This window comes from Tenrec ecaudatus, chromosome 1 (genome assembly GCF_050624435.1).
Source record: "Tenrec ecaudatus isolate mTenEca1 chromosome 1, mTenEca1.hap1, whole genome shotgun sequence".
Lineage (NCBI taxonomy): Eukaryota > Metazoa > Chordata > Mammalia > Afrosoricida > Tenrecidae > Tenrec > Tenrec ecaudatus.
The window spans coordinates 265,494,599-265,518,542 of record NC_134530.1 but is presented as its reverse complement, the minus strand read 5'-3'; the positions used below and the strand labels follow the sequence as shown (position 1 = coordinate 265,518,542).

Genomic DNA, 23,944 nt, shown 5'->3' with positions numbered 1-23,944 from the left:
AAATGTACCGGAAAACACAATCAATGCTAGGCCTCTCACCCCTCAGGATAATCTCTTCTGATTGATTTCTAGCCAAACAGAAAGGACTGTTTCTGGAATCATCTGCTGACAGATAATTAGGTCTAATAAGAGAGCAGCGTTTCCTGCTGGGAAGCGGACAACACCATGTTTCCTGGCAGCTTTGTCTCTGCTAATTGTTGGAAACCTGTGCTTGTCATCCACCCCACGTCTAGGCAGCTTCTTTCCATTATGCTTCGCATAATTCTGAATTAAGATCTTCACACTTCGAAGGCAGATGGCCTAGATGGCTCACCATAAAGAGACATGGCATTGGAGTGTCCTCACGGGGGACAATGCATCTGTGGACATATGAATGTTCCTTGAAATCTGGTACCTTCAGGTCAGACATATATTAGCTGTTCTGGATAATAAGACAAATCCTTGACGGTAGGGAAGGAGGAACATATGGTGGGAAATGGCTATGTGCCAACACAAAGCGCCAGCAAAGCCTCAAGTGCTACTGGGTGGCATCTCTGGTATCACCTCTGGTGACCAAGCCCTTAACCAGATGCCTGAGAATAAGTATTCAAGACTTCATTTTAAGGGGGAGAGAACAATGAAATATTTTCCTCCAACTGGACAGTCTGCTTTAACACCATCAATAATACTCATCATCTTTTCTAGTTAGAAAATTCACCTTTATTGCATAGAAAATTCCTTTATATATTTATTGCTAAAATAGAAAAATGCAGATCCATAAAATTATTTATTATTGAATTGAATTATATATCCATATAATTCAATGACCCATAAAATGAATCTTCATGTTCATAAGTGAGACTTCTAGATGCCTTTTATTTCTTGTGTTTGTAAGCGATTGGTTCTATCACCTACATTTTATAATTGTTCCAAACATGATCCTTTTGGTTTGGGTTTGCTTGTTTGTTTTCCTTACTGCTCTTTCAATGTCGGGAATAAAAAAAGGAGGAATGAAGAAGCCATTTAATTTTAATCTCTCAGCCCATGTTAAAAAAGATAAGTGGATTTTCCTTCTCTTCCTGAGAATCAATGGCCCAAACAGCCTGAACACATGTAAGAGAAGAATAGAAGGATACAGTGTAGAAGGAAGTTGATTTGGTCAGTTCTTCTAAAACAAAGAAGCTATGTTGATTTAGTCTCAATAAAGATGTCACACTTTGACACCAGCATCTTTGAGTTCATTCTTAATAAGTAATAAAACGGTGCACAGCCCTTTGCCACATCTAGCGCATTTTTCAGCCCAGAACAGATCATAGAAGGGAGAAAGGAGTGTTTATTTTGCCTACTAGTTATTTTTAACACTTTATTTTTTAAAAACGTTGACAGTTTTATTGACATATAGTTCACATGCCATACAATTCAGTGGCTTAGATATATTTAAGAGTTGGCATACAATCAAGGTTAGACATTTTCTTCATTCTTGTATGCAATATTATTTTCTCTCCCTTTCCCTCCCAGTCTCCCCTGCCATAACCCTAAGAAACTATTATTCCAGTTACGGTTTCTGTAGGTTTATCGATCCTGGATTTCATGGAAAGGAAATCATACAACCCCCTCCCCATACAACAATAACAAAATAAAACACCGAAGAGCTTCAATCCAAAAGAAAGCAGAAAATAATTTTAAAAACTAGAACAAATTTAAAATGGAGAACAAATAATAATAATAATGTATTAAAGTTTAACCTAACTATATCTGCATTAATCCACTTTCCAGTGCATTCGGTCCAATACCAAGTCTGCTCACATCTCGATCAATAGTCCGAGGGCGTTCTCGAGAGGCTATCTCCATGTGGAGACTCTGCGGATGGATTGGGGGTTTCCACTGTTAAGTGGTAGCCTTCCGAAAATTGAATACTCAGAATTTAAGCGCTAATACAATGTTCTCCTCTAGTCTTGGATTATATCATTCTACATGAAAGCTTTCATGAAAACTCACATTAACACTGGCTCCCTGGAATGCTCAGAAACTACCTAACACCCTCGGTTTTTATCAAGAGTATTTTTTTTTCTATCCTTGCCTCAGGACTTTCGGCTATTATCTTTTCCTGATTGGTGGAAAGCTGTCATCAGTTTAAATTCCACCAACATCATCCTTACCATCCTCCATATAGCCTAGCATGCTGCCTCTTTCTGGGTTTTCTTATTCAAGTGGAGATGCTAAAGGATGCTGCACTGCTCCATTTAAAATGTCCATTCTGCTGCCTCGAGAGGGGGTCATGGGTCCAATTGACTGCCATCCAGGTGTCCCCGCATGGCAGGGTGTTTGAGCTACCGCACTGCTTTTATGTGGGTTACCTGATTAAAATGACATTTGTTATTTCCACTGAAGATAAAATTAGGACCTAGAGAATTAAATTATTTGAAAGAAGGATACGCCTGGAAGTCAGGCTGCCTGGTTTCCGTCATAAGATCATAAGAAAGAAATAACCACAAAACTTTCTAACTGGTTTTCTTTCTTTATTTTGTTTCACAATTGTTTCTTTATTCACAAAATCTACTGAAGTAGCACTATGAACATTATCTCTTAGAATATTTTTTTCTGCTTCTTTTTCTTTTGTGTTTCCTCTTTATGTAGCATGCAGTTCTGGGGATGAAACTCATTTTCTAACAAAACCTGGTGCAGTTAGACTGAATTCTTGAAAGGATTTCCTTCTTAAAAGCATATTTCCCCCCAATTAAAGGTTACAGTTCTAGTGTTACAATACTGGCATGTTTCAACTGGTTTGCAACTTCTAAGGGGAAAACATACTTCAATTGCAGGGAAATCAAGTGTTCTTTGTGGAGTCTACAGTGCTCAAATGATCTTAAAATTCGACAGCAATGTATACCTGGCTATTTCACCACATTAGAAAATGCTCATTTCATATGACAATTACCTTTGAAGAAAAGAGTAGGAGCCACAACAAGCAACTTAGCTTTGAAGGGAAGGTGATCAGGAAAGGTTTCAGAGTGGGGGTGCCTTTGTTTTGAAAGATGAGATGGGGCTTGTCAGGCAACACAGGAGAAGGTGTTCGGAGCCAAGGGAATAGCATACCAAAGCAAGATGACAATAACAACGTCTGGCATATTCCAGGAACGGCGAACAATTCGAGTGGTGAGTCTTGGACTTGCCCATAAATTACAGGAGATAAAGCTGTGATGATTGAGGGGCAGGTCTTGATTGCGCCTGTGTGTCCCACAAGAATTTAGTAGGTACCGAGAAGCTACTGAGGCCCTTTAAGCTGGGGGTACAATCAAATTTGTCTTTCAAATGGATAATTTTGACAGCTGCTAAATGGGTTGGGAGGAAAGAGTCTAGAGGCAGGGAGATGAGCAATAGCCCCAGAGAAGGATAATACTGAGGAGGTCAGTCTACAGAGGCCGTGGCAATCAAGAGAGAGGGGGAAGGAGAGGCCTCACAGAGTAGGCAAGTTTGGGTCTTGAGCAGATTCAGGTGTCAGTTTATGACCATATAATCCTTACAAGTGGCTGGTCCACCTCGCTTCCCAGATCCTGCTACCCGAGTCTTAACCATTCGGAGACTCCTCGTGATGAGTAGACCGATGCTTCACAGGATTTGCAATGCTTTCTGTTACAAGGAGCTGGCTGGGCCTTTCTACCCAAGCCCCTTTGGATGATGCAAACCTCCCACCCGTGAGTTAGTGGCTGAGCCCACTGACCACCATTTGCACTAAACACGGACACATGATCCTTTTGCCTTCCCCATCCAAGTGCCTGGCTTCCAGACTATCTTCAATTTGGCATTTGTACTCCTTGGTTGGGCAAGTCGTTGTAGCTATACCATACCCAAGGAAAAAGGTCTCATTGTATGGGCAACCAAGAATCAGAGCTGCCATCTCTCAGATGAGAGGCGTTGGCTCACCTCAGTCCTGAGGAGTATTTCTGTCCTCCTTTCTCAAACACCCTCCTCTAAGGGCCCCCTGAAGTCCTTAGCCACACCCGGAAGAAACACCATGCAGGAACCAACGCCTAAGGACAGCCAGGGCTGCCAGGAACCCACCGTCTCCCTAACGTGACTTACCTGTAAAGTGCCACCCTAACTTACCTGTGCACTGATCTGGCCTTTGGTGTCAATCTCTAGGCATCTTTGCTACCGGCTGATGAGCAGCCCAGTTTGCTGCAATGAGGCTGGCCTCCAAGCTGTTAAATAAGATCAGCCATTTGTTTGTAGTTACCTCTGGCTTCTGTTCCGCTGACTCAGGGGAGGATCATTCTCCTGGCATTGCAGAAACATATTCAGTTGAGTCAAGCAGCCCGAAACCCCATGGAATGGCACAAGTAAATCCTGCTGTACGCTCTGATGTCCACAAAGCAAGAGGTGAGCAGACGCTGAAAGCAATGGCTTCATACACTGCAAAGAACTCAACATAAAACTTCCCACGTAAGAGTGGGCACGCTTCTGATAGAGGACAATGCACCCAACTCTGGCACTCTGCTTACTCTTATTAAAGTCAAATAGTCCTTGGAAACGACTTTCTCTTCTCCCTTCGCTGCTTGTTCATTCGGTAATGGGGTTGGGAAATCTCCGTGCCACCAGGAAAAGTGAGTGACCCTCTTTTCCTCTAGGTCTTTGGAAGGTCTCCAAGCTTTGATCACATGAGGAATCTGGCAAATCAAGTCGAATTCCTTTGCCGTGGAAGCTGCAGCACGAATTTCCAGTTAATGATTTCATGGTGGCTTCTATGAGTCATAGCACCCTGCTTCTTCTGCAGAGGGGGCGGGAGGAGGCTTCTGATTTAAGAATTCTGCAGTTCTTGCAGGACACAGAGCTAAGCTTCCAGCCGAATGTCCGTCTTGAGCCTTGCCACCACCACAAATCATCTGACTGCAAACTGTCACTACTCACCATCTTAATGCAGATTTTTGCCCTCTCTTATTGTTCCACTCTGCCTCTCTTCTTTTTCATGCTATTATTTATGCTGCACCTTTTCAATAAAAAGCTACTGTCTCCTTTTTTATTCTATTATGGATTTTCTGAATTATTGTTTTAATAACAAATTCATGTTCATATACATATGTGTATAAATAGTTACTTTTTTTACCAAGGATTATACCAAACTATGGACTAGCATTTTGCCAATATTCTTGCAAATGAGCCTCCCAACAATAAAGCCCAATAGTTCTTTTTATTCCCATTTCACAGAGAGAGAACACTGGCCAGCATTTTGGCCCCTCAAACTCTAGACTTCTTTCTGAGTAGAGTGAAACCGAATCCCACCATTTCCCTCGATCAGCTCTACTTTTTGAGATATAGAACCTATGCCACATATCACTCTTTATTCTGCTATCTGATAAAAAATATCTGGATATTTTAATGTAGCTTTAGCTAGCCCGAGGAGTCCTGGTGACACAGTGATTATGCATTAGTCTGTTAACCACAAGGTCACTTCTTCAAAACCACCAGCTGCTCCTCAGGAGAAAAGCAAAAATCCACAGGGCATGTCTATTATGTCCTGTATGGTTGCTATGAATCAGCAATGACTCGATGACAGTGAGTTTGGTTTGGAGTTTTAGCTAGCCTTAGATAGAGGAAGTGCACACTGGCTTTGTTTAAAGTAGTTTGTATTATACTAACTATTTAGGTTACGCTATAAGCCTTTGATCCAAAGATATATTTGAACAGTGCAAACTACATGAACTTGGAATTTTCTCCCAAGTATCACTTCACTTTTATTTATGAACTGATTAGCAGGCAGTTCCAATGTGTTACTGTTAGGCAACTTAGCCTAGGGAATTGGGAAGTCCATTGACGCATGCCCAGGAGAGCCAGCATAGGACAAAGCTGGATTTTCCCGCTGGTGGGCACAGATGGGCGTTACACCTGGAGCAGCCCACCTGGGCCAGGTGATTGCAATTCAGCCAATGGGAGCGACCTGGGGTCATTCACCACGCCTCCCCCGGGAACCCTTGAAAAGGCAGGGACCGGAAGGGAGAGGGGCTTGTCTGGTCGTCTTTGTGGGAGGAAACTTAGGAGAGAGATCTTTGCGTGACCCTGAGCAGTCTCTGCCAGGCTGCAAGGTCAAAGGAAACCTATGGGTGCTGCGTAAAACCTGAAGCTTCTTTTTTATTTTTTGAAGCTTCTTTTAACTCTCATTAAATTCACTTGGATCACAAGCCAGGCTCCAGCGTGAAATCTTTCTCATGTGGAGCCAAGGACCGAGGCTGAAATCTAGCCAGGAGAGAGAGAGACCTTACATTACTTTTAAAGGGGCCAGAATAAATAAGAATCCCTGCTGGTGTAGTGGGTTATGTGTTTGACTGCTAACCACAAGGTTGGTTATTCAAGCCCACAAGCCACTCTGAAAGAGAAAGATGAGACATTCTGTTCCCATGAAGTTGAACAATTTCAGAAACCCACAGGGGAATTCACTGTTTCTAATAGGGTCACTATGACTCTTAATTGATGGACTAGTCATGATTTGGGTATAATAGAGATTCAAATGTTCTGAAACTCAGAGTTTACACCTCTTTATTAAACTTTAAATATTCCAGTCCTGTTATAAGATGGCACAGCATCTCCACCTGTACATAGCAACTCTTAAAATAAGTTAGACTTTTTCTTTTTTTTTTTCTGGGTCCCCATTGTCTCTTGGGGGGAAGGAAATGTTGTATTATATGCTATGACATATTTTATCGCAGGCAGGAGGAGTGGGGACCAAGTTTTCTTCCAGAGCAGACTTGGCTCTGTAGGCACATCTATCTTGACATTTTTGTCATTGTGTTGTGTTTTCAATCAGGTCCAGGGTCTTTCTGACGGGCTGTCCTCCTCGCTGGAGTCCACCCACCCTGTGCGGGTCTCTGCATCCATGAGTGTTGGTGGTGGTGGAGGGGAAACGGAGGTCTAAGGCTATGATACCAGGCTGCAGCACTAGCCTGGCCCAGAGGTGGGGATGGTGGTGCCCACATCCCACCAAGCCCCCCCCCCTCCCCGCCCTTCCCTGGGTCAAGGAGCCAGGCCAGCGCCTATGTACAGTGGATGTCCTGTGGATGTGGATGTCATCCAGCCGACTAGGGCCAGAGTGAGTACAATTTGCAGGATGAGATAACAGTGTTGAGGTTGTGGGCAGCACTGCCAGCCTGAGGCCAGAATGACCGGGCCAGGGGGCTGTAGTTCATGGCAAGGAGAGTCAGTGGACAAGCTGGTGGTCTCGCTTCGCCCTGCTGAATGTCAGGGCCCAGGGCAGATCCACAGCTAGGAAAGGACTGCCGGGGGAAGGGCAGAGCGGGGCTGAGAGAGGAACCCTGTTGGGTGGGAGACATAGGATCAAGCAGACAGGAGCTCCTGCCTCCCCACCCTGCCCCCCACTCCTGGCTCCCCTGCCTACCTCCCGGCTCCCGTGCCCACTCACGTTGGAAGCTATAGGAACCTGGAATCAGGTACAGTGGGGTGGGTGGGACCATGAGGAAGTCCCGACCCCTAGGTTTTGTGGCCACAGTGAGACAAGCCTGCATGGCAGGGCGGTACCCCCGAGGGGCTGGAGAGGGGCACTCTGATTAGAATTGGGCGTGGTAATGGCGGCAGCGTGGGGGCTGGCCACAGAGAGAACACTGGGGTGGAGAGAGCCCAGGACCCCGAGGCAGGGAGACTCCAGCCTCTGGGCAGCTCCTCTGAGCACGTCCGTGGTGGGGACGACGCTCCCGAGCCCAGGCCCAGTGGGACGGCACCTTCGCCATGACCTCCTCGCAGCACTGGCGGCTGACCATTGCGCGGAAATCCATCCGGGCCCACAGTTTGTTCCTCTGGCGCAGGAAGTCAGCCACCCAAGGGCGCCAGTCTTCGCTGAGCGCCCAAGGGAAAATCTCACACTTTGGGTCCTTCAGGTCCTCCTCCATGTCATTGGCAAGATACAGTGCCACGAAGAAGTTGCTCTGGGTGTACTCGCTGAGCTGCAGGTGGGCGCGCTGGAAATAAACCAATACCATGGCCAGGAGATACTTATCTGAGATCTGGAAACAGGGGTCTTGGGAGAGGAACTGCTGGAGAAAATTGTCCTCCAGAAGACGGAGGAAGGCTTGTAGCTCCTGGTGCTGGCGAGAAAGGAGAGACTCACCGCTCCGACCGGGACAGCTCCGGCCCCCCAGGTTTACGTGGGTGGCAGCCATGTGAGCAGTGGTAGGGTCTTGGGCGGTACTCATCTCTCAGAAGGACACGACTGAGGGAAAGTGGGGCAGAGGGATCTGACCTCAGCAAGAACCTTCAGTCGATCTAGACTTTTTCTTACAAAGAAGCTTGGAGTCAGTCTCAGCTCTGAAACACTTACCATGAATTATTGGTAATAATTGACTTCTATATATTGAAATGGGTCCTAAAATTTTCTTGTATCATTTGATGAAGAACAATTTCGATATTAAAAATATTTATGATAATTGCTGTGAACGCTCACATTTCAACACTACACCGCCCTCACACTTCCATACACGTACCTTTAAAATTTTATTTTTTAACTCTTCTGAAGCTGTGTTCCGTCTTTGCGGTATCCAATACTTACAGCCTCCGGATATGTTGCAGATATGGTGTCATGTGATTGATTAGGCTGTGATCTGCAAGGTTAGCAATTTGAAACCACCAGCTGCTCCTTAGAGAAAGGTGGGCTCTTTACTCCCGTGAGCAACCACAACCCTGAAGTTCCAGGGGCAGTCCTATAAGGTCCCCATGGGTTGGCAGTAATTTGGTGGCAGTGAAGGGGATTTTTGGGGGGGTTGGTGGTAGTATATATTGCACAGCCTTTCATTCCCCCCCAAAACTTGCTGCCATGCCACTGACTCTGACTCGTATTACCCTATGAGACCGAGAAGAACTGCCTCATTGGGCTTCCAGCCTTTAGGCCTTTGAAAGGTTGCAGTGACAGGTGCGCTCAAACCACTGATCTTTTGATTGACATCTCAATGCGGAAACAACTTCCAACTTCCCTTGGAAGTCCCTTAATACCTAATTGTTTTTAAATATTTCTTACCTTTTTGTCTTATCCTATAATTTGTGGATCTAAATTTTTTCTCATATTTAAAATGAGAATGATAAATTAATGAATTAGTATAACTTAATGATTACAAATATAGTGGAACACCATATCTTAGAAAGTAGAGCTGATGCGGTCTATCCACTGCCCCAAACAACACCAGGAACAGGCCTAACCACCAAGACACCAAAAAACAAATGCTGTTACATGATGGAACCTGAGACTAGGTCAAAGTTACACAGCTGATATATGTGGCAGTCCTGATTGAAGCCAGGCCTGTTTAATTCTAACCTAGAATTACTAACTAGACTGGTTAGTCTTAAACTACTAATTAGACTCTTGTGTGTGTACATATATATACAGGTTAAACAAGTACACTGCCATTGAGTCAATTCTGACTCATAGCAACCCTATAGGACTGGGTATTATTGCCCCTTTGAATTTCTGAGGCTGTTACTTTTTACGATAGCAGACAAGCTCATCTTTCTCTCACAAAGTGACTGGTGGGTTTGAACAACTCACCTTACAGTTGACAGCCAAACATGTAACCTACTGCACCACCAGGGTTCCACAGAGTAGGTATGCAAAAAATATTTGTTGTATGGTATTCTTTGTTCAGAACTGTCATGCTTAATAAGAAGAAATTGCTTCTAGTCATGTTATATCCTCAGCAAAGATTATGGCTTAAAAGGTTGATGCTGCAATATTACAGTGGAGCCTAAAACAATGAGTCTTTTAATGGATGTTGATAATAGACATTACATGCCAATTGCAGTCCTCAACTTCCTAACCTGGCTGAATTCTAAAACACTTAGCATAGTCTTGGTTAGTAAAGTTCCCCTGCGTTCTTAGCTACTGTCAAGCTTAATTCTTTGCTCATGAACAAAATACTGCCTGGTCCTGTTTCAGCCCCATGATTGGTTGCAAACTATACTGTTGTGATCTAGAGAGTTTTTATTGGCTAATTTTTGGAAGTAGATTTCTAGCTCTTTCTTCCTAGTTTGTCATGTTAGGAAGTGCCACTGAAGCGTGTTCAGTGTCATAGCAACACATAAGCCCCCACTGACAGATACATGGTAGCTATGCAAGAAGTTCCTTGAGCAGGAATTGAACCCAGGTCTCTGGAATGTAAAGTGAAAGTTCTGTCCCTGAACCAGAAATGCTCCCCATATTTCTCAATAGACACTCTTCCATGCATTCGAGTATCCCATGTGCCATGGAAACGAGGTTAAGTAAATACATATACTGCTACCAAATGATAGAAACCTATATTCAATAAAAAAGATCAAAATGTGAAGCTAGGTCAGCAGTTCTCAACCTGTGGGTCACAACCCCTCAGCAAGTGAGTTTAGGGCTAACTCTACTTGAAACTTTGTATTAATTATAGCTTAACTCCAAACACATACCTAGTAGAGGTGTAACGTCAAAAGCAGAAAGAGAAAGTTGTTTACTTTCAACATGACAACTGGCTGAATGCTCTAGAATCTCTGATGTAGATAATAACATCCCTCATGTACCATGGGCAGGTGGGCGGTGGGAGGACTGTGTAAACCCTCGTTATTTTGAAATGTTTGTCAGCTCTGTTTCACATTCTAACACACACAAATCACTGAAGTATTTTTTATTAGTTGGGATTTAATTCATAGATCCTATCATTCCAAATTCCAATCACATCAGGAAGAATTGTGCAGGTGTTACCACAATCAGTTTCCAAGCAACCTTCTTCCACGTGGTCTCCTTGACACCAGCTCCTCTGACCCACCTAAAGAGCCATGAAGACAGCATCTCTCAGAGTTCCTTGCATTTATTCTGGCACTTCCTCTGGTCTACCATTGTCCAATCACATGCAACAAGTTTATCCACGGATATTAATATTTTCCTTCTGACAGAGCTTAGATATCTTGGCCCTATTACGGACTTAGAGACCTTTATTAGTGAATAAAATGCAAGCAATTCATTTGAAAGATAGAGCGTGTTTTACAGGCCCTGGAGTGGCTAAGCATTCGGTGTTGACTGAAAAGTCAGCCGTTTATACCCACTGGTCCCTCTATGGCAGCAGTTCTCACCTATGGGGTGCGACCCCTCTTGGGGGTCCAACGACCCTTTCACAGAGTTGCCTAAGACCATCGGGAAACACATAAACATTTCACAATATATAATTACATATTCTTTTGTGATTAATCATTATGCTTTAATTATTTTTAATTATGCTCAATTTGTAACAACGAAAATACATCCTGCATATCAGATATTTACATCGCGACTCATCACAGTAGCAAAATTGCAGTGATGAAGTAGCAATGAAAATCATGCTATGGTTGGGGGTCACCACCGCATGAGGAGCTGCATGAAAGGGTCGCGGCATGAGGCAGGTTGAGAACCACTGCTCTATGGGAAAGAGAAGGACAGTCTGCTTCCAGAAGAATCACCACCTTGGAAACACTGTGGACAGTTCTGCTTGGTCGTATTGGGAGCTATGAGTTGGAATGGACTGGAGGGCAACCGATTTTGCACCGTATATGCAGTTCTCAATCATTTGTCAAAGAAAGCTTGCGTGTTGGCATGATGTCGAACAGGTTTCGGACAAGCTTCCAGACTTAAACATACAGGAGAAAGGGCTGGTTACCGACTTCCAAACCTCAGGCAAGGAAAACCTTGTGGATCTCAATCATATCATCTGAAACCAGTCATGCGCATGGTGCAGGGCTGGGCAGCGTTTGGCTCTGCTGTGCATGGGGTCATCAGAAGTGCGGGTCTGCCTCCAGCGCAGCTAGCGACAATCAGTGAGTTAAACCTTCTCCTAACACACACACATAGATAGTGCTGTCAAGTGACTTGAAGAAATTGATGCTCATTCCAAAATGCCTGATTTACATTCTCGAACTAGAAGAATCAACATCCCAGCATTTGTCTCTTATGACAGTATTAGCCTTCTTACCTTGCCAGATGAACAGGTCAATGAGTACAACACACACACAGTACACTGCATTTTTCACTAAAATTCTTTAAGTGTAACGATACTATGCCATTTGGAAACACAGGGAATCCAGGACAGATGATTCCTTCAGGATCAGTAGTGAGAGTGACGATACCAGGAGGATGGAGGGAGGGTGGGATAGAAAGGGGGAACTGATTACAAGGATCTACATATAACCTCCTCCCTGGGGGACGGACAACAGAAAGGTGGGTGAAGGGAGACGTTACACAGTGTAAGATATGACAAAATAATAAGTTATAAATTATCGAGGGCTCATGGGAGGTGGGCCTGGGGAGGGAGGGGGAAAATGAGGAGTTGATACCAAGGGCTCAAGTAGAAAGCAAATGTTTTGAGAATGATGATGACAACAAATATACAAATGTGCTTGACACAATGGATGGATGGATGGATTGTGCTAAGAGTTGTACAAACCCCCAATAACATGGTTAAAAAAATACTATGTAGTTCAATTTTTTCAATGAATAGAATGCACCAGTTTAAGTTCCTAAAGGTGTGATATTACATTAATTTATTTAGAATTATTGCCAAGTGAACAACAGCAACAACAAAAATCTGTCTTCAAAGAAGTATGACCAGAGCGCTCCTGACAAGTGAGGATGCACCTAACAGTCAAAGTGGGTTTCTTAGGGAAAGGTTTTTAATAATTCTTCCTTTATTTATCTATAAAAAGAAGCAAGGATGATGAAACATTGTCTAACCTATACAGACAGGCTATCAGGAGTGACCAGTATTTAGAACGGGACATCCTGCTTGGTAATGTAGAGGAACAGCTCAAAAGATGATGGACACAGTGGCTTCAGCCATGGACCCAAACCTAAGAGCAATTGTGAGGCTGATGCAGGACCAAGAGGTGTTTTATTTGTTCTGTTGAACATCAGGTCTCTGTGAGTCAGAAGTGACTAGCCATCACTTAACAATAACCAGATAAAAGCACAAGAAGGACAAGAATCCATGTAACCAGTTGCCCGAGATGAGCTGATTATTATAGTTGGGTTTTGCATGTGGTGCGGGATTCCTGATGTTGCTAGCTGCTGAGGGGGCCCCTAACTTATAGCAACCCATACACATCAAGATGAAATACTGTCTGGTCGTGCACCACCCTTTGACAGACTGCAGATTGGACCACTCAGCCTTTCCTGCTACTGTGCACCCCCACCCCATTCCTTCTCACCTCCTCAGATGTGACCTTGTGTTTTTTGGAGCTTGGAGACACGTGACGACCTCCGAACGTTGCCAGTCTCCATCACAGTCCATGTCAGCATGTAAGAAGAGATGACTTTCATGCCAATACAAGCGTGCTCTAAATGGTAGAATTCCCACTTGAAGCCTCAAGTTGGGTACTGGATCACAAACCCACCTGACATGCCCCTGCACAGCGTCGTGCTGTCGTTTCCACAGGAAAACTGCATCCTGGCTCCTGAGAGCTGCTTTCATTCCTCCTGGAAGTGTCTGGAGGTTACTAGGAGAGTGACAACTTTGAGACCCTATTAATCTGCATATTTAAAAATGTTTCCTTAATGTCACTTTCACAAAGGTAACAGTAAGAAAGGAAAAATAGCATATGAACCTACGTTTATGAAATATTTTTTGGACAAATGCATAGGAACTAAATTTACTCACAATTACCAGGGGCCCCAGAAGGAAGAGCTGGGAGTTACTTCTGAGTTTCCATTAAATATAATGAAATAAAGATAATTTCCAATAAAGATAATGACAAAATTTTGAAAATGCATAGTGGTGCTGATTGCAAAACACGATGAACACCCTTAATGCCACTGAACTGTACACCTAAAAATGGTAACATGGCAAACTTTTTACATTTTATTTAGCAGGCTCACACACAGACACACAGATAATTACTAGAGGGTTACAGAGTTCTCAAGAAGTAAATTTGGAAAGCCAGTAGAAAGGTGAGGGGGGAGCCCTGGGACACGCTCAATGAGAGAGGAGACCAAAGCTGTGCCTGCTCGACCTCAGCTTTTGAACCCCAACTTCAGACTTGAGGGGAAAGTAAGAAGGGAAGTGCCCTGAGTAGGCCTGGCCAGAGTGTCTGGGAAATAAATGTACACATCTCCTATGCTTTGACCTGAACATATTGTTTTCCTGTGAGCAAAGGCAGGCCCTCCAGTTTGGGGATTCCAGGAAGGTAATCAAGGGCAAGCACATTCTAACTTCCTGGGGATATCATCTCTTAAATATTTCCTTGTGTGGTGCGGCAGTTGCTAGATTCAGAGGCAGGAAGACACCAAATGTGAATTTCTTTGTAACTTCTACAACTAACAAATATAAAAAAGGAAATATCTACAGGAAAGAAAAGCAGGACTGGGCAAGCAGAGGATCTGTCTATGAATTTATATCTGCGTTTTAAAGGCTCACAGCCTACAAGGATATTTGTATTAGTGCTAAAGTAAGTATTTGAGGCAGTCTGCTCTTATTTTTTTCAACAATTTCACCTGATTTCTTTTGGAATTTCTATGATGTATACTGGATTATAAAATTCATTTCCTAACACTGAAACCTAGAATCACAATGTTCTATAGACTATTTTCATAGATTTTTTTGGTGTGGGGGGGGAAACACTTTTATTTTATAATACATAAAATTAATTCATGTATTTCAGCCTTCCTGAAAAAAAAAACACAATAAAATCTCTCACAGTTTTAATAGCACTGAGAATCATTATCATTTATATTTCCAAGTGAAAAAAAATATTTTTTAATGTTTGCAGTGCTATGTGATCAAAAGAACTATGGACTGGGAACCAGAAGATCTGAATTCTGCCTCAGCCCTGCTACTTATCAGCTCTCTGACCCCACCTTTCACATTCGCCCTGCTCCCCACCCACGAGCTCCATGGCCGTGGAGTAGATGCCCCCTCATCACAGCCATACGTAGGATTCCCAAGGCGTTGTAAATCTCATCTTCCTCCCTCAGAGCAACTGGTAGGTTTGAACCTCCAATTGTGTGGTTAGCAGACCACCACTTGCCTGGCAAGCGCCAGCAGGACTGCTTAGCTCTTTGGCAGCAGCTCAATTTCTTCATTTGTGAAATGAAAGGTGAGACTCCTGTAAGTGATTGGTAATCAGTTGTAATCAATGATATTGATAAAGCTAGATGAAAGTATAGTTAAGCACATATAAAATCTATATTGCAAGTATACATATACATATTTTACACATATATTGTAATAATGAAGGTATTGTGACTAATAGAGTAAGATGAGGAATCACATAGTAATAGCAACAGAATTCTCCCCAGAGATAACTGGTGTTGCAGTTGTTTAAATAAGTGGAGAGCAAATGTTTTGAGAATGATGAGGACAATGAGTGTACAAAAGTACTTTACACAATTGATGTATGTGTGGATTGTGATAAGAGTTGTATGAGCCCCTAATAAAATGATTAAATAAATAAATAGATAGATAAATAAGTAACAGTAAGGTGAATTCATCTTTCTAATTAAAAGGGGTGCTGTGTTCTTTTCTGAGATTTAGTAAGAAGAGTTAACAATTTTCTTTGGTAATTAGCCTCAATGTCTGAAGAGCCTCGTGGTAAACAAGTTATTCCTTTCATTTAACACACTGTCTTTTTGATCCTGTGATGTGGGGCAGATCCTGTGATGTGGGGCAGAACGGGCAAAAATTTAGATAAGACCATTCCTGGCATTGCATCTGAGTTTTGTCACTCACCAACTAGCTTTATGCATTAACTGTGGCAGGGCCAATAAATCTCAATGCCTTTGTCAGTTAAAGGATAATCCATCCTAATAATGCTTAAAATTGCAAGTGCTAATAAACATGAAAGGTGACCAAAATGGCAATGGTTTTCACATGTTCTATGATGTCCTATTTATGAAGAGTCTAAGACTTTAAAAAATGGTGCTGTTTTGGTTAGCTGTCTTCGATGACTCTGACTTAAGTCACTATCGTGCCACAGAACAAAATGCCTCTGATTCCTGCGCTGTTGACACGATCTGTCTTATGCTCAAGTCCATGACTGCTGCCACTGTTGGTTTTGAGTGCCTTCCAACCTACAGGCTTCGTCTTCCAGAATCATATTGAACAGATTCTTGCCATGATTTTAGGGTTTTAGTTCGCTAATTTGCAGATGTAAATTACCAGGCCTTTCTTCATCTGTTTTAGCTTCCCTAAAACCTGTCTACTATGTGTGGCCCTATTGATAGTTGAAGTACCTGAAACATACTTTCCAGCATGATAGCAACACGCAAGTTATCACCCAAGCCAAACTCACTGCCCTCCAGCTGATTCTGACTTAGAGTGATCCTCTAGGGCAGGCTTGAACTGCCCCTGTGGACTTCCCGGTTGTAACCCTTGATGGGAGGAGAAAGCCTCACCTTTCTCCCTCAGAGTGGCTTGGGAATTTTGAACTGTTAACCTCATGGTTAGCAGCCCAACTCGGAACTACTAGCTACCAGGCTCCTCAAGTCATTACAGTGAGACAAAATTACAGATGATTGGTAGTTAGAAACTTAATTTGCTATATTTAAATGCAAAAAAATGCAAGAACACATCAACGCTAATGCTGTATTAGCATTTGTATTTCAATGCAAAGAAGCCAGACATAAAACGGTAGAAATGATAGGAGTCTATAAAGGGAACATCTAGAGGCTTATAGCAGAAATGGGAGTAGTGATACCAGGAGGGTAGGGGGAAGGTGGGGAGAGGAGGGGGGAAGAAACCGTGGGAAGGGAGATAGCACTCAGTGTAAAATATGAAAATAATAATAATTTATAATTTATCAAGGAGCCTTGAGGGTGGGAAGGGGGGAGGGGGGATAAAACAAGGAGCTGATACCAAGGACTCAAATACAAAGGAAATGCTTAGAAAATAATGATGCCAACATATGTACAAATATGCTTGATGGAATTGACATATGGATTGTTATAAGAGCTGTAAGAGCCCCCAATAAAATTATCTTTTTATAAAACAAGAAGCTCATGATGGTCTCTGTAATGATCTGTACATTGTTTATGGGTGTGTTCAGTTTCTTTAGTCATCAAGCACACGTTTGTAGATACTAAGATCCAAATTTGAAAGAGGGAATGGTAGCAGAGCTTAAATTGTGAACACCTGGTTTGCAGAAGGCTGTAGATGAGAGTGGAAGCCTAAAATCGCTCTGCTGGGTCCCCAGGTGGATTAAGCTCTGCTGAATCCCCTCTGACCACAGCGAAGAGCTGTACATAGCGTTGGCATCGGACAGAGTGCATCGTAAAATCAATCATGGCCGATGCCGTTAGGGTAAAAGGCAATACCTTAGTAATTAATTAATCTCCCTGTTGACCCATTGTAAAATTGTCTCAGGTTTTAAAATTTTCTGCTTTCTCCTTGATTGGGGTTTTCTGTGTTTTATTATTATTTTTTATTATTGTTGTTTTTGTTTGTTTCTTTTGTACTTGACTCCTGTTTGGGTTTTGTATGATTTCTGTATATGAAGTCCCGGATGAGAAGTTCTGCAAAGACAGTAACTGAATTGACTCCTATTACACGGCAGGGGAGAAGGGGAAATGAGCAGCTAACAACAGTGAGTATGAGAAGATGTTCTGAAATTGAGTGTGGTGATGATTACACAAATCTTCTAAATATGAGTGAGTGGTTAAACTGTATCATATGTAAAGTATATGCTAATGTACTATATAATTTTAAATGTATAGTTAAACTGTATAGTTTTATTAAGTAACCTTGGGGGATAGGTCAGAGACTCTCCTTATAAATTCAAGAACTTTTCCTGTAAATTTTGGATAAAGTTATCCTTTCTGAAGTTATAGCCAAAGCTGGATAGCAATGACCTGCTATGAAACACTCCCAGAAAAAATATGAATGTCCATTTCCTATTGATATACCAATAAAGATATTCAAATATTCTAGCTACTGTTTTAGATGCTAGCTGAGACAAGAGTGAACCAGGAATTCTGTTTTATATTAGAAATGAAAATGTTACTTACAAAGCAGGTGCCTGACCCACAGGCCATAGTTTGCCAAGTTTATTATTTTCATACTGCATTATTTATCTTGATAACAGAGTACTTTGGGCTCCATTAAATTTTTTTTAAACCTGTGGAAAATGACTCATCTATCTGAATAACCATAGCCTTGGCCCTGGATATTAAAATGATCTCAAACTTTTGTGTATTATATGATCTGAAGCACTACATGACAGCAACTCATAATAAAATCTCCACTCCTATTACTCAAAATGGGACCATTCTAATTTATGACTTTATGGTCTTCAAGATTCTCTCTCTCTCACACACACACACACACACACACACACATTCATACAAGCACAAGGTATTCATTCTTTATAGTCCTTTGGTAAAAGGTAAATATTTCTGGTGTTATAACAGTTGGGACAGTGTATTAGTCATAATCAACATTGGTTAAACATCTACTTTATACATGCCAGGTATCCCATGGAACACGTCTACAAGGTAAGTATTTTTAGTTTTATCATGAGAAAACTGAAGCTCAGAGAAGTTAAGTGAAGTGAAGCCCCTGGAGGTGGGCTGGCTTCAAAGCATAGAACTTAGTTATGCTTCAAGCAATTTGGGCAAGGTCTTTAGCTTCCCCAAACTTCTTATCAGTAAAACTTGTGAATGCTAATTGTCTAGACTTCATAAAGCTCACATGGGGAAGACATGAAACAATATATTTGACGTACTTAACTCATGATCCAGTGCATGGCAAGTGCTCAATGAACATTGCTGCTGTTATTAATTGGCCAAAGGTTATCCCAAAGCTACACCATGATTCTATAGAACTTCTAGAACACCTCTGGAGGCAGGGCCTGAACTCTCGGTAGATGAGGGGACAAAGGGCATATCCGTGATTGTGTTTAGTTGCCATAGCTCCCCTCTCACAGCTCGTGATGACCTCATGCACAGTGGAATGCTGCCTGGGCCTGGGCCATAACATTGATTGTCTGGGGATCAGGCCCTTGGGAATCTATAGGATTTTTTGATTGCTGATTTTTTTAAAACTGGGCTTTCTTCCTTGTCCATCTTTGCCCAGAAACTCCATTGAAACCTGTTCATCATTATAATAACATGCAAGCCTCCACTGACCAATGAGTAATGGATGCATATGAGGCCAATCGGCCAAGAATTGGCCTGGAAGCTAAGAATTCTACCACTGAGCCCCCAAAACGTCTAGAAAGCCTATGTAGCTCCTATGAATTAAGCATGGTAGATTTTGAACTAGCAAAGGCACTATTTTCAAGTAGTTTTTCAGACCATGGGGCCCTGGTGACATAGTGGGTGATTCATTGGGTTGCGAACCACAAAGTCAGCGGTTTGAAACCACCAGCCACTCCACAAGATGAAGATCAGGCTTTTTACTCCTATAAAGAGTTACAATTACAAAAACCCATAGAGACAGTTCTACCCTATCGCATAGGGTCCCTGTGAGTTGGAATCGACTTGATGGCAGTGAGTTTTGTTTTGTTTTCAGTTTTCAGACTATTTTCTTACCCTCTCTCATTGGCTGAGGTCCCTGACTCCTCTAGAGAGATAACTCCAGGAGTTCCAGCTGGCTTTGAGACAGCCTGCTATCAGCATTCCAGTTCTACCAACCATCCCGTCCTGTAATGAGATCTCTCACAACCTCAAACCACACAGTTCACCAAGTTTTCCTGACAGCATCCATGTTAGCTTGGGAAAAACACACCAGTGACGCTTGTATGTGTTGTATACAGAACAAGATTTATATAAAGAAATGACTTACCAAGCGGTAGAAATAGGTAAGTCCAGTTCACATCAAGTGAAGCTTCATTTGATTCATGGAAGCTGATGAACAGGCAGCAGCATGGTGAAGCAGAGACAGCATGAGGCTCCGGCTGTGGATGCAGACATTCTATGACTCTGTAGTGAGCTATTAGTCATCAGCTGATGACTCCAAGGATGGACAGGCAATGGAATAGGAGACCGAGGAACCAGGAGGGAGATTCAACTCCAGCAGAAGAAACAAGGCCAAAGAGTATTCAGCTCCACTTGATCTGTCTCTGTTATACAAAGGGACACACTCCCAAGGGGTGACAAGAGGCTGCAACCTGATTGATGGATTGGGTTCGACTCCTACCTTAACCAGGCATGTCTAGTTGACATAGTTCCTAACCATTACAGACCAACCATGGTCAACTTGGCACCTGTGTACCACTCGGTAACATACATAATCACCAAAGACAATCAAATTATACTTGCACCAGACATGTTACAACTAACACATAGTCAACTGAGAACACTTTTACCCCATTTCACTTCATATTTTATATATTTCACTTCATATTTTGAACAATACAAAAATAATTTGGTTCATATATACAAATGTGAATCACTCATATCAATTACATTCCTAATTTCTGCAGCTATTCATGTGGCCATAGCTCGTATCTAAAACTACCTTCTATTATCCATTCAGTATTCCTTTACTCTTAGAGAGTACCTCGGCTAGTCGTAGTTATTTGCCTGGTTGAGTGACTCAAACTTTCATTTCTAAAGAGTCTGGGTAATTAGTAGTCATGTCAGAATTGGGGTACTGTACTTTACCATTGACTTTAGTCATAGGACATGATAGTACTAAGTGACAACTTAAGGAATCTCCTAGATTCCAGTACTAAATTTCTTTACCAACATTATGTCATGTTAATCTAACTACTCCCTTGTAATCAGGATCCATCACACCACTCAGTACAGTCATACCCTTCTTGGCCTATTGATCCAGAGGCATGAGGAGTACAGAATGGCTAGGAAGAATTCTTAACTTCCAGTTGAACCGAATCAGTGCTGCGTCTCTAGATGGGTGCTTTCCCCCCTTTGGAACGAAGACCTCCAAACCAGGAGTGCAGAGAGCTGCAGGGACAGGAAGTGAAAATGTAGTGAGTGGGTCATCAGGAGTGGTGAGTGCTGTCACTCCCATTTCTCCCCCTTGGTTCCTGGATTCATGAGTCCTGGCTATTGGAGAAAGAGCGCTATATATATTAGATGTTGATTTAGAATATATACAGCCTCCTGGAGAACATTGCCCCAACCTGCAAGGTTTTGCCACAAAACTAGTACTGCAATTGTGTCTTTAGAAGTCCATTCCATTGTTCTATCAAGCCAGCTGCCTCAGTATGATAGGGAACATGGTAGGACTAGTGGATTCCATGAGCGTGATCATATTGGCTCCCTTCATGTTCTGTGAAGTGTCTCCCTTGATCTGAGGCAGTGGACTACCGTGTCAGTTCATGGGACATTCTTCATTCCACGAGTGGCATTTTTGGAAAAGCATTGCTTTCAGGGAAACCAGTCTGTACCCAGAGTAAATGTCTATTCCAGTAAGAATTAAACATTGTCCAATTCCAAGACTAAGTGGTCCTATGTAATCAACCTGCCACCAGGTTGCTGGTTGATCCCCCTGAGGAATGGTCCCATATCTTGGACTCAGTGTTGATTTCTGCTGGGGCCGATTTAAGAAAGAAATACAACAGAACAAAATGTTGCTTGGTCCTGTGCCATGTTGATAAATATGTCTATATTCAGTCCATTGCTGTGGCCGCTGTTCATTTTTGATGCCTTCCAACCCAAGGAGGCTCCCATTCCAATACTCTATAGGACAATGTTTTATTGGTTAATCTTGAGAAGTAGTTTTCCAGGTCTTTCTTCTTAATCTGTAAGGTCTCTTGAAATTTGTTCACCAAAACTCTTAGTATTTGAAATACTGATGAAAAAACACCCAGCAACATAACACTATGTAAGTACTGCAGTATAACAAACTCACAGACTGGGAGTGGCATTAAATGTATGTGTATATTAGGTTAAGTGAAACGTACTGCTACTAGGCTTTCAGTTCATATGTGCATGGGTTTAATCCAAGCAAAACATATGTAAACATGTTTCTGTTATCAGTGAATATCTGGATACTAATATCTCGGGGATGTACTTTTATTAGTCTTGTGACGGTGTCTTTTTAAAAAGGAAGGCCCAATTGAAAAGAGTGGCTTCCAAGGAGATCTGCTGGGCCAGCTAAATTCAAGGTAGAAAGATCATCTCAGAAGGTTATGGGTTTTTTGGGATCCCAAAGGGGTAATCTTGATAGATCTTAAAGGATGCAGGATGTCCCATAGTGGCTATCATGATGTGGAACAAGGGATATCATTGTTGGTGTCAGATGGATCTTGGCTCAAAGCAGAGGATACCAGAAAGATGTTTGCTTGTGCTTTATTGACCAGGCCAAGACATTCAACTGTGTGGATCATAACAAACTATGGCTAATCTTGAGAAGAATGGGAATTCCTGAACACTTGATTATGTTCACGCAGAAATTGTGCCTGGATCAAGACACAGTTGTGGGAACAGAACAAGGGAATGCTGCATGGCTTAATATCAGCAAATGAGGACATGGATGTGTCAGGGTTGTGTGCTCTCATCCTAGCTATTTAATCTATATGCTGAGCAAATGATTAGAGAACTTGGTGTAGATGAAGAAGAATGTGGAATCAGGATGGAAGGAAGGCTTATTAACAACCTGTGGTATGCAGATGACATCACCTCGCTTGCTGAACTTGAGGAGGTCCAGAAGCACTTACTGATGAAGATCAAGGATTACAGTTTGCAGTTTGGATCACAACTCAATGGAAAGAAAGCCAAAATCCACAACTGGACCGATAGGTAGCATCATGATAAATGGGGAAAAGATTGAAGCGTTCACAGATTTGGTCTTGCTTGTATCCACAATCAATGCTCATGAAAGCAGCAGTCAAAAGCTCAAAAGATGAGTTGCATTTGGTTAATCTGCTGCATAACACCTCTTTAGAGTATTGAAAAACAAGATGTTGCTTTGGTTTAAGGTGTGCCTGACCTAAGCCATGGCATTTTCCATGGCTTCATATGCATGTGGAAGTTGGATATTGGAGCAGGAAGACCGAAGAAGAATCGATGCTTTTGAATTACAGTACCATGGACTGCCAAAAGGACAAACAAATGTGCCTTGGAGAGATATGGCCAGGTTGCTCCTTAGAGGCCAGGATGGTGAAACTTCATTTTATATACTTTGGACATGTTATCAGGAGAGATCAGTTCCTAGAGAAGGGCATCATGTTTGGTAAAGTAGGAGGGCATAGAAGGAGAGGAAGACCCTCTAGGAGATGAACTGACACCATGCCTGGATTCAAGCACAGGAACAATGGCATGAATGGCACAAGATGGAGCAATGTTTCATTCTGATGTGCATAAGGTTGCTATGGGTTGGAACCTACTCAAAGGCACCTATCAACAGCAACAGTAGCAACAATACACCCTTGGTTTCTCTCCCTTTAATAAACACCAGGGTTTCCTTTTGTGTTTTCAATCATTTGACCATATCTTACACAACTCAATATATCCATTCACATATGATTCTGTTCTTTAATCCCGAGTGGGGTTATACAATCATCAATGCCATATATGCTTTCTTTTTCTACTGAAATGCTAGGCCCACCTTTGACGTGATGGTTCCATTTCCTAAAATGGACATGGGATGGGGGTGAAGTAGCTTAAGGAAATCAGGAGTTCTGTTTGAGGTAGCTATTAGTTTTCCAGTAGTTCTTTGAAGAAAGACACTAGATGTTAGTCTGGAGTTGTTATGCTAGCTACTGCAGAGTCAGCTCCCTACTCAGCCTCTGACTCATGGTGGCCCCATGCACAGTCAGAAGATCAAACCATTGTGAAGTTGTAAGTTTTCCTTGGCTGAGTTTTAGCAAGTAGATCATCTGACCTTCCTTCTCAGTCTAGAGCCGGGTTCTTAAAATGATGCGGCAACAATCAGAATAACCTTGAGGTCTGGTTTCAACACAAGTTGCTGGACTCTGCTCCCAGTTTTGATTCAAGAAATCTAGGGTGGGCCTGTTTGTCTCTAAGTTTGCTAACAGCTACCATAATAAAGACACCAAGGGTGTGACTTTTACAGATGGTGTCTTA

At 42.4% G+C, this 23,944-nt stretch overlaps 1 protein-coding gene across 1 annotated transcript; it reads right to left on the bottom strand.

The window, feature by feature from the left end:
• Positions 1–7,535: 7,535 nt before the first annotated feature.
• On the bottom strand, positions 7,536–8,186 carry LOC142440379 (speedy protein C-like). The gene has a single exon (XM_075542836.1). The coding sequence runs from the start codon at positions 8,175–8,177 to the stop codon at positions 7,536–7,538; it is 642 nt and encodes a 213-aa protein (XP_075398951.1). The 5' UTR covers positions 8,178–8,186.
• Between the last annotated feature and the right edge of the window lie 15,758 nt (positions 8,187–23,944).

Bases quoted from the DNA above. Each gene is read 5' to 3' on its own strand.
- LOC142440379 (XM_075542836.1), bottom strand. From the start codon at position 8,177: ATGAGTACCGCCCAAGACCCTACCACTGCTCACATGGCTGCCACCCAC.